Raw genomic sequence first — 12,150 nt, forward strand, 5'->3', positions numbered from 1 at the left:
ACCTATTTTTCCACCTGTTCACAGCTGTGGGTATATTAAGCCTCATCATAAGATTAAACAATCTGTCAATTTCGATTCGAAAGAGAACAGTTAATTTGAATATATTTCTATAAGGTGTTTTGTTAATGCTTCGTAACTTGGAAAATGAGACTGCGTCCAACACGATCGGAAGCCGATTTTTGCAATTCTGCAATGTTCCCAACCCTAATCTGATTAAATAAATGATGGCACTATAATACGATGCGACATTACATTCTTATCTCTATTTGAGGTAGGCTAAATTAGTCAAATTCAGTAAAAAATATACTGCGTTATAAAGTTCTTAGATTGTATCTGGGTGCTGAACGTACGATAGTAAAGTAACCCCAGGCAACAGTATTACTAATACATAAACCTTCTGAAACTTCCTTGAGAGCGATCAGTGTGGATTATTTATCATTTCATACTATAAAACTGTATCCATATTGAACGTAGATGGAGCATTTTTCGAAACATCCCAGGTGTTTGCACAAAATCCGAAAAAATGTTTCTCCGATTTGAATTTTTCAAAAATTTCAAGCTGGCAAGACAGGCTCGTCAAGCTCAATGTTTTAACCGCAATGTGAAAAGTTTTAGAAGTCAAGACCTATCGACGAGCCCCTTTTGTGCTATTATTCTTTTGTTTTTAGTGAGGAATACAAAAAGTATAGGGCGCAGGTTGATCGGGTTTGCAACTGAGTAATAGTTGAATTGATTTATTTAATGTAAATTATTCAATTTTCACATAAATGCCACAATAACCGTTAAGGTAGCTATATATATGTTTCTATAAATAGCTCTAGCTTAGATTTATAGGAACTCGTTAATGACCTGAAATTGTATTTAACAATTACCAAATCAAATATCCTTATTAACACGTGAATGCAACCATTGTGTTAATGAAACAGGAACATTTTTTGGATAACTTTGTCACGGGTAATTACCTCAGTAACGGCAGTATTCTTAGCCAAAATTTATTTCTTTAATATCTGGAAATCCGAACAAGTATTCGAGAACTTCTATTCTGACTCTATATATATATTACATAAAAAATCAAATGGGGGTCATAGCTTCCATAAAAGCTCACTTCCAATTATCAATTGTCCTTTGCTAAGTATGTTATGCGTTGATATCGCAATGATACTTGAAATTTGTTCCCACTAAGTTTATCCACTGAGGATTTTCAATCTGTCTAACTTAAACGATTTGCTCATTTTTGCCAGAACTTGATATCCAATTCGTTGCTACAAGAGTTGCAGCGACTGCGTCTTCTTCCTTGCGAAACGTCCGATTCTGGCTGAGCTCCTATACTACGTGATGTCATCAGTCATCTCTCTTGGGTAGGAAATGAGACAAACTAGTTCAGCAGCGGTAGCAAGAGCGATACTGCATCCATCGCAAAGTGACTCTACCGACCCAATAACAACAAGCCAAGACGAGCATTTCTTGTTTCCTACGTACCCGGTGCTTGCCATAGGGCCGGTGGGTTTGTTGTAGCGGAAAAAGAGCTCGCAGCCCCCTATGCCAAGAAGATCCAAGAAGTGCTATCCTCCTTATCCGAAGAGGGGAAAGCCACAGGAAAACATCAGTCGAGCCACTGATGGCTACCCGAAGCTAAAAGGAAGGGAAGGAAACGCTCATAAACGAAACGACACTCACCGAATTGGCAGGAGACCGCGGGCATTAGGAGCGGAAGAAAAACAATAGAAATTGAAGAGATGGGAAATGCACTAGCTGCTTGAGACTAATGTTAACTACAGGAGAGCTACAAAGCAGATTGGAGCGAACTAGGAATGACAACCCCTCCTGAAACATTAGTTCGCTTGATCCTTTCATTCTGTATCATTTTTCCGTTCATTGGCTAACTAGCATCGTTTAATATATACTATATAAAGTCTGTCGGCGATCAGCGTATAGGATTTCGCGACCGGGTATGTGTTTGGGAAAGGTTTACAAGTAAGGCATTATAAGTAAGCAAGGTTTACATTTTAGACTATTCGCTTATTCGGTTTCCTGCAAATAGTAAATCTTTCTGTTTGTCGGTACTTGATATTACAATACAGTTTGTAACCCGGTCGTATCTATTTGCTTTTAGGGCTTACTACTACTAAACTCAAAGAAACAATGCTGAAGGCAATGAGTTTGATGAACAAGCGTAAAGTTACTTTTGACACGGTAACATTGTGTCGATTCTCGACGATCATATTGGCGAGTATTAACTATTGATAGTTGGCTTGAAAACCCTCGCCTATTATGTCGATCCCTGGATCATACTCGCGGTACATCTGATGCTTTTCTACTTTTATATCGATACTGAAAGATGGTTTAAGGCAAACACAAGAGAGTGCTACAACACCACGCCATATCTGATCTACCTAAAGAATTCATCAAGGGTAGCAAACGATTCATGACGAAACAATGGCCTTCCTGCCGCTAATTGCTTCCAACAATAGTTTGAAAACGCCAAACCGTTTTTATGCAAATATTAATAAAAAAAAAAAATAAATAAAAATGGAAAAAATTCCAACGTCGTTTAACGTGCACCTACTTAAACGTTCAGGTTATTTTGTAGAAGATTCACCACCGGATTAATTGTATAACGATTTTTCCATTGCTTCCTCAACACTTTCACACAGGCTAGCGAACGATTAATTTGTGTTATTTTATGATATACATAATTTTACCGACCTGAACTACGTGTGTTGAAATTGTTAAGGTGTTTTTATTCAGATTTAAAATAGAGCGCCTTGATATGAATAAGATTTCCACAAAATCTAGTATGTTTTATAGTATTATAACGATAAAGGCAAACGTTGCCATGCTCAAAAAGAAGTGTGCTAAGAAATGGCTCAAAGGTAATTTTGTCGCTTTTATTTGAGGAATTTCGATGTCGAAGATGCCCCTCGTAATGGTCGACCAGTACCGAAAAAAGTTCATGGAATAATTTCGAAAGTTGAGAAATCGTCAAGAAACTAAACATTCACTACAAAATAGTTCTAAACAATTTGAAAAAAGCCGGTTAAAAAGAAGTTTTGGCCGAAAGAACTTATTCCGTCGTTGTTTTGCCATGTGCGAAACTCAACAGAAACGCAGCCAGAGGGAGCCACTTGTAAAGCGGCTCCCTCTGGTTTATTTATTATTATTGTCAAAGTGACTAAAACCTCCACGATCTGTGGCAAAGCCCCGACTGATAGCAAAAAACGTGACATTATGTATATGGTTCAGAAAGAAATCGTAGATTATGAGCTGCTGCCGTCCGGTAAATCGACTGGTTTGGACCTCTACCGTCAACAGCTAGCAGCGTTAAAACCAGGCCATTGAGCGAGCATAATCTATCGGAACCTGTGAATAGAACGGGCGTTGTCTTCCACCATGACGATAACAGACCACATACACGCCTCGGTATCCGGCAGAAATTGAGAGAACATATATGGGCAATTTAAATGCATACGCCGTATAGCTTGGATCTTGCGCTATCGTCTGTTCCAGTCTCACTCCTTCATTGGTTTTAATAGAGTTTCAATGGAAAGGTGCGAAAGTCACATTTTTCACTCAGAAACTATGGAAGTTCGACAGTGATGGGACTGTGATGTTACCAAAACAAGGACAGAAAATCCTCGATCCATATTTAGTGTGGTAATATTGTGTTAAAATGCGAAGATATCCGCTTTGATTTTGGATTTAAGATCGTCCACGTTTTTGCTAGTTTGACATGCCAGTCACCTGCATCCGTCATCGACACGGTATAAAACCAACAAGTCCAAACTACCAAGCTATGTCTGGTAATGGCATTTTGTAAAATGGTCATAGTGCCTCCGTGTTGGTTGTTTCCTTGGGAGACGGTCGGTCTCTTTCTTGCACCGTTAGAGGGGGCCTCTCTTTTCTTGCTAATCCTCTTAATTAGTTGTATCATATCTCTTTCTCTCTCTTCCTATCTATCTCTCCCAGCGTCATTGGATTGCCGCTGTGGCGATCCTGCTGACGACGACAGACAAAGCTGCATAGGGCAGCCTTGAAACGGGCAGACGAATGAACCAACGTACGCTGTTGTACCGCCGCCCACCCTTCTCCTTCCCCTTTCACCGTTCAGGCCTCGTCGTCGTTGTTTTATGTCTGAGCATCTGCGTCTGCCCGCAAGTATGTGTAGTTGTCTGTGCCGTTATTCGTATCCTAGAGCAGACCGATCGTCAAGAGAGAACGCAATAGAAAATGGCCGTATCTGTAGTAGTGGCCGTAGCGGTGGTGGTAATCGCTATCGTACAACACTGGCGGCGATAACTGCAGTCAGAATAGTCTAAGCGGCTGTGGACGGTGCAGCACGCCGAAGGTAGTGTTTAGATGTACGAACAGAAGAAGAAACGGAGCGAGGCGAACAAAAGGCTAAGGGGCGGGACGTCGCAGTGTATAGTAGCATTATTATATTATGATCTCCTTTTAGCTTATGTGTCTACGTAGACAGTGGCGTGGGTGACGACGGCTAGAGGATTAAAGGGAGATGGCGAGCTGAATGCCGCCAAGTTGAACGGAGGATACTGATAGGCAACGGCGCTTTTGGCAACAAGTACTCTCGCATCGACGTCACAGAACTTGCTTCTATTCGTAATGGCGGGCGCTTCGTTGTGTGACACGCGTGGACACAGCGATATAATTTGCTAAATGATATTTATTAGGTTTGTTGTTTCACTGCATATCGTAGACAGGATGTTTTCGAAGAAGCCTATTCGTAGGTTAAATGAACCAAAACGGGAGGCACCCTGTTGTTTGTCATATGTACTTTATAGCTAAGATGTCGTATGATAAGGATGCAATACATGCTCTGGATGATATACTATTAACAAATCATATAACGAAATTTGTTTCCATATATCAACTCAAAAACTGCAAACAGTTTAATCAGTTTAAAGAAAATCCACTCTGTTCTATTTAACATAACTGTACTATTATATTATTTTTAGTGTACGTTATTATTAAGGACTCTGGCAGAAAATTAGGTGATCAGGGAATAAGGTAGAGCCATCTGATGGAATGCCTAACGGTGCTACTGGAGATAAAACTCTAAACGTAGGGGGAATGGAACAGAGGTTAGCAAATCTCTGTTGATTTTTCTAAATTTTTACAGTGGTGAAGGTCTCCTCGGTGCAGAATGATGGCATACAGTAGCTTTGTGTCGTGAAACAAATATAGATAAAGTTTAAACGTTTTCAACTTTGCATTAATTGCGTCCAGTCTTTCTACTTTTTTTTTGATTGGCTGACATTGCTGTCGCATAACAGAAGTGGCTTTGAACAATTATAATATAACATAGTGGCATCGTTCATATTTCGAACTTTTCGCGCTGTTCATCAATGTATCTCCCACAGCATACGTGAATCCAGAAAGTAAATGCGACCCTACGTCCAAGAACCGACAGAACCACAAGCGCTCGGAATTGTTACCGACTTTTATAGAAACGCGGCATGTATGGCCAGATACTGTAGTGAGGCGTTATGATGGCGGGTGCTTGTCACATTTCTCTTGCGTCATGGACCTTTATCTGAGGTGTGCGTGTGTGTGTGTGTCTCCCTCAGTCTTTATTGTAACAAAAAGTAAGGTATCTGCTTTGAGACTTAAACCCCAGCTAATCTATCCCTTGACTGACTTTCTCTCTCTCATTGGCTGTGTTGGACGCAATGGTCGGAAGTAAAGAGCTGCTGGAAAAGCGTGGTCGTCGAGTTTGTATGGCCTTGACGAGTCAGCAAGTTGCAAACAGCCGCGTGGAGTCCGGAGGTAATTAGACTTCAGGCCTGTCCCAATTAAGGATGGAGAGTGGAAACAGGCAGAGGCCTTCAACATAAGCGTCCGACAACACTTGGCGGCATACCAGGATAGTTGGCAGCCTCGGCGAGAAAGTCATCAAGGACTAAGAACGAGCCGGTGAGCGCGCACGCGAAAGGAAGGCATTTTAAGTTTCTGTGGAAATTTCATTGGGGTTTGATAACACTGACATGCAGAGGTACTTCGAAGCTCTGATCAAAAGTTTCACCGCATAATTGATAGAGAAAAAAGGCAAGCATGGATTTCGCATAAGCGAATTATTTTAAAGCAAAGAATGAGCAGAAAGCACAACAAAGAGGCTAGACGTTCCTAGGCTGTGATGGAAAAAGCAGCTCATACCAAATTAGCCGTTGAGACAACCTAGATTCATCTCGATGTGCGTTAATAGTCGTATGCTAAATAACAGGTTAAGAAAGTCATTCTCGATATTGAAATTTATTAGTAATTTCACATATGACTTCATAGGTGCTACTCTGCATGCAAGATAATCTGTGTGCTACATGTTATTTTGAACCTTGTTTCTGCAAACCTCACAAACTAAGCTATAAATGCCCGCACGCAATTGCCCTCAAACATAAAACAAAGAGCGAAGAAGCCGTCAGCTGGCTGCAATGCGTTAGACAAATCAATTTTTTTGTTACTATTTACTAGTGATTTTGAAATTTTTAGAACTGTACAATTACTCGTGTCGAATCAAAAAACATTTTATCATATGTTACTGTATCTAAAGTGTGTTTAGAGTTAAGCTGCAATATAGGCTGAAGAATGGCAAGGGTAGGTGATTATCCACGCAAATTTAATTAGAATTCTGACTAATTACTGTCTCCGCCAGGACTAGCATCCGCTAGTTAAGGACGCTTCGATAGCTGTACACAGAGTTTAGCCAGTTGATCATCACCGTTTATGTCCTAAACACAAATCCTTGCATCGTCCTATTTTAGCCCAGAGCGAAACGGCACAATCTCAATTGTTACAATAACGTTTCAATACTGACTACGCTAATTAGAGCCAAAGAGAATACTACCTTCAAAGGCACACGCGAATGACTATCAGTAACTAGCGATGTCTCCTTGCGAGAGAAACAACGACATGTCGTGTCCTGTTTGTTTTGGCCAAGGGTATTAGTGGCACGTCGATTCAGACCAATCAGACTCAGTGAACTAGTTAAAAGGTGGATCTTTGATTCTCAGGTACGTTCTGCTGTATACGCAAATGCATATAAAGTAACACTTTCAAAAAAAAGCGGTCCTTTTGGAAAGACCAGAGCATTACGGGGTTTATGGCTCAAATGCAGGTCGGTTAAATATTAGATGAATAGAAAGGCGCTTTGTGTTTGTCATGCTACGAGTCAATTATCTGGACCTAGACCTGAGTTAGATGTAATATCTTTTCTGTATTGCTTTTACTACAGAACCTACAACAAATAGGACAGCATGATGCAAGCAATTTTCCTCAGGCTTCGAAATAAGTTCACATAGTTCATTGTAGTTAATCGACTGAAATGTTCTATTCGATAATTATTCAAGGACTGTTTATAAACAGTACCCGGGTGCAGTTCGAGTACCTTGCGAGAAGTCGTATCCGCGCTAGATCTAGAGGTAAAATGCGGCGCGATCTGTTCCCTTGATTTTGATAGACACGGGTTATGTAATCATACGTCTTTTTGCGTTGAGATACAACTACGCTAGTGGATTGAATCAAGTTCATGCATCTGATAGTCCTGCCTCATTCATATGCATACTTTTTTTAAAGAGACGGCTAAGTAACAGCATGTACCTCTTTATATAAGAGCGGGGCTACTTACAGGACCTTTATTTACTGCTATAATCAAGACTAACGTTATGTTACTTTTTTTTTTGTCAGCTTGAACACGAATAAACGACCAATCTTATCGGATCCATGACATTGTATGGTATACAGGCGTTTACACACAAAAGCTCGATACTTTGACAGCAAACTTTGAAACGTATTGAAATTTCTTAAGCGTACGTCGAATCAGCTAGTTCATACTCTTACAGTGGCCATTCATTGCCTTTACTGAAGAGTCTGTCCTGGAACTTTGACGACTTTTACTATATGAAACCTTTCAATACGTAAATATTATTTCTATGCCAGTGTATAAAATCTCCTATAAAAAAAAAAAAATAAAAAAATTGTGCTTATAATTACTGCATTATCACGTTCCACCACGCTAGTAAACGATGATAGTAAAAGTAATGCCAGCAGACATATAAATATAATAAAGTTACATGGACACAAACGGATCGTTTTTAGAGAAAGAAATAAAATAGTTGAGCGTAACCCTACAGAAATAACTAAATAAACTGCGATAAAATCAGATTTCACCTCGATCTAATTTTACCGTTATCAAGGAACAATGCTTTGATTACATGTGTATATATTTAGGTGCGATTTGAGTAAAGCGTTCTTGGTGTCTACCATTCGTATTGCTACCGTCAACGCATTGTACCACGATTAGCGCCGTTCCTTCTTGCTAGGTTACCGGGTCTTGCCAACGCCTCTTCGAAATTAAATGTTTACTGCTTTTTGCAGATACACACACTTTTTTGTCTAGATCCTCCAGTAATATTCATCGGATTACAGCGTACGTTTCTAAGATTTCTTAGGAAGGTTTTCTTAGGGCCTACGGTACACGTTTCTCAGTTCTCTGTAATGCATTCTACTTTCCCCTCTGGGCATTTCATCCCTACGCTCGTTACCCACCATTAGATTTTTTACTCGTTTTGCCACGACCTCGTTATTTTCGTCACTGAGCGCATGCTTTTTAAAAGCTTATGTGTGCAACATCTGACACTTTGAGCACATGTACACGCTTCACTCCATTATCAGCGGTCATCATGTTCCTCAGTAATCGTGCGCGGGTGACAACCGCTGCCTCACAGGAGCTATTGTAAACGTGTATTTCCTATGTCCGCCTGTTATAGTTGTATAAATATTCTTTGATATTGTTATTACCCTATGGGATGCTGCCGCATTTCGTAGACTTGTACAGCTGGATCTTCCTGCTCTTTGATTAGGCTCTTTAATAGTATTATTGCTATTATTATTAACCAGTGCTCTTTAATAGAACAGTCGTTTCGCATGGTCCTTACAGGCGTATCTCTAACGGATATGATTAGTGTAATACCACGACAAGGCAAAAAACAACACATTTTCGTTTTTTACAACCGTACAACCGCCGTAGTTGCCACTCCTTCGTTCAAGGAAAAGTCCTTCAGTCAGCTGGTAGCATTCCAATCTTCCACTTAAATATCGATCTAACATCCGTCCAAATAACATTGAACAGCATTTGTATGCGATAGTCTCATACACGGATTCATACGCATTTACATTTATTCAGTAAATCATATATGAACACACGTTTCGCAACTAAAACAAGAGATTTTCTTAGGTGAGCCCTGTGCGTGCCTGTTCAGATGTCCGGGTTTATGTTGTTGCAGTGTTTCTATCTCGTCCTGTTTTAGCATCATTACGTGTTAACGTTTGTACAAATTAATATTAGTGAGCCTCAATATAGACATTCGATTTAAGTCGAGAGGCACATAGCCGCCCCAATGCAAACGCTACGTATTGAGAGATATTAAAATGATACCATCATATGATGTTCATATCTGGCGAACATCCGTAGCTCAAAGTGTCTATCGCTGCAGCGATAGATTTTCCTCACTGAAGTTTAATTCAAAGCACCTGACGAGTTACTGATACAGCGAGCCTTTTACGGTTTTCCGTCAATCATCGCAATGAGCATTTGTAATAATACCACTTTTTTTTTTAACGCCACTGTGGATTTCTTACGTTCACACTGGAAATAAGCATTTTTGGCTTTGATCATTCAGATAAATTCCGTAGAGGCGGAGTTTGAACCGGAAGCTTTTTCTAGCATTCTGTGAAAACCCGCTTAAAGTGAACATAGGCCTTTTCATTCTTCCCTTGCATGATGCGCGTATAATTCATACTTCCACACGAATACTTTTTGTTTCACAAACATAAATATCAGCGGTAATTTAAGTATGTTTAAATATCTTATGCCTTGACTAATCCCGTTACTGCTGTCTGTAACAGCCAAACATGTTAGAATTGACCGCCAACTGAAAGTATGCTGTCCTAGGCTTTGTTCAGTGCGAAAAAGATTTACTTAGCGTCACAGTATATTGAGGTAAATACATTAAATCACACTAGCCCTTTCTAAGGTTAACTAGTTACCTTAATTGGCCAACATAATAAGTAGTTTATAATTCCTTTGCTCTACAAAGTTCCACATATAGTCATGCGTCTGCCTTTATACCCGCAGATGCAAAAGTATATCACTTACCTTACGTAACCTTCAACCTTTGTAGCAGCTGCAATGTAAATAATAGAACCATTCCTCTCTGGCTGGTTGTCTGCCACCTCCCAGCGGAATCGCTTTGGCCTCGCAACCTGTCCCCGGTCCTTCGTTTCTACTGGCCACCTTAGACAGCCAGCCTTACCATAGTCGTGGCCCTCCTGCCTGAGAAAAACAAAGGCCTATTTCTTGCTTTTGTTGTGGCTTTGTAAGTGCGGAAATGTATTGTAAGTGGCATCAAGGGACCCAACATCAGAGGAAGGAGCAACTGAGGGTCTCGTAGAAACTTCGTTTTCGACCTGCTCGGAAATCGTCCGTTTGCATTTAACGCCAATAAATCATAGGCGTACGACCACCCCACCTTATATTACAGTGATGACGTTGGCATTTTGCCGCCTATATCGCGCCAGGTAATCCTACTACTTTCCGCAGCAAAAAAAAAAAAACAAAAGTATCGGCCCTCTACAGAGATAGGTTGTTTGACAGTAGCAACAATTGTACCGAGTTCCTTCATTCGACATAGACAAAGAGCTATAACATCCAGCCAATCTAATACCTCTTAAACGTCACTGGCTTCGATATACACAGGTGGGGTATAATTTAGACGCCTATTGCGCTGCGTAGGGCAAACAAGAAACTAAGCCAAAACCATGAGCAGGCAAAGTTACTTACACAGGCTAACTTGTGACGTCGAAACGTTACTCCACCCCGATAAATGTCACCCGACTTCAGGGAAAATGTGGCAATGATATAAGTAAATTACAGAATTTATGTGGCCACCGTGGCTGGGTCAGCTGCGAATCCGCCATCGAGCAGGACCTGTCAGGACCAGGACGAACGCGTTAAGTACAACCAATGCTGCCAAGGGTACCCACATCCTGCTTTTTATAAGTTCCAATGTTGCCCTTTTTTGTGGACCCTATTCTACGATAAAACTTTAAATTGTGTTGTTTCATTCATAAAAAGAGTGTTGTTTCATTGCTGCAATGACTCTAGTCAGCAATTAACGAAGAGCTAGCATTTCCAAAAACAACAACGAATCTGTAACTATCTCCAACGAAGCTTTACGACAAAAAAAAATAATAGGATTGTCTCTGAATCAAAGGTTTAATCTTGAAATTAAACCAATTTTCAGCTTTATTTAATTAACTATTAATTAAGAAAACTACCCGATGTAGGACACTGAAAACATAACAAAGATATTTTATACACGTTTAAACAAATGACCAATCAATTTAGATTCGAAATATATTCATATTAAAGGAAAATCATTATTATTTTGAGAGTAACCCGTACTCTAAAGTCAATCTTTTGTTAGGCACAAGTATGTGAGTCGCGATTGTGTAATTTCTCTATCCAGCGTAGCTACCACCAATGTGCATGCTTGGCGATATTAGCTAGCTCGGGCATATTTGTTTGCTAACATTATGGCGGGGTGGAAAATCCAGCTTGAATTTTTCCATTTCATCCTAAAAACTTGCTGTAATATCAACGAAAATGCCAAATTAAAATATTTAAAGTTAACTACTGGACCCGTCTCAAAACAAGTTATTTTGACGATACATTGATTAACTAATAATAGTTAATTGAAAGGGATCACGTAGGTTATTCTTTATATTTTTCTATTTTCGTAACTTGTTACCAAAGCTACTATAGCCTATTCACTCAGTGACCTTCATTTATACGATTCAGTAAAGGAGGTGAGCCGCGAGTACACGGAGGTAACGTATAGTAAAAGAACCCGTATGTAAATTTGTTTCCTGTTGACTCCTTGCAGAATCATGTAATGTGACGCTTGGCATGATGTCTGGAGATATTCCTGATGAGGACATCTCTTGCAGCTCTTCACACAATGCTGGCAGTGTTGGGCCTGCTTTTGCCAGGTAGTATGACCAAGTTAGTCCTAATATTCATAGATATTGAAAATTTACAACTTACAATGTTGCATATACAACACACAAGCACTTCATAAC

The 12,150-nt window shown here is 39.9% G+C and overlaps 1 protein-coding gene across 1 annotated transcript in view; it reads left to right on the top strand.

The window, feature by feature from the left end:
• The window catches only part of LOC111259136 (discoidin domain-containing receptor 2), a 44,212-nt gene that overhangs the window by 17,423 nt on the left and 14,639 nt on the right, over positions 1-12,150 (top strand). Inside the window, exon 3 of the mRNA XM_022830877.2 lies at positions 11,955-12,060. Within this exon, the coding sequence (XP_022686612.1) occupies positions 11,955-12,060 (106 nt within the window). The remainder of the gene's footprint in view (positions 1-11,954; positions 12,061-12,150) is intronic.

This window comes from Varroa jacobsoni, unplaced genomic scaffold (assembly GCF_002532875.2).
Source record: "Varroa jacobsoni isolate VJ856 unplaced genomic scaffold, vjacob_1.0 scaffold_297, whole genome shotgun sequence".
Taxonomy (NCBI): Eukaryota; Metazoa; Arthropoda; class Arachnida; order Mesostigmata; family Varroidae; genus Varroa; species Varroa jacobsoni.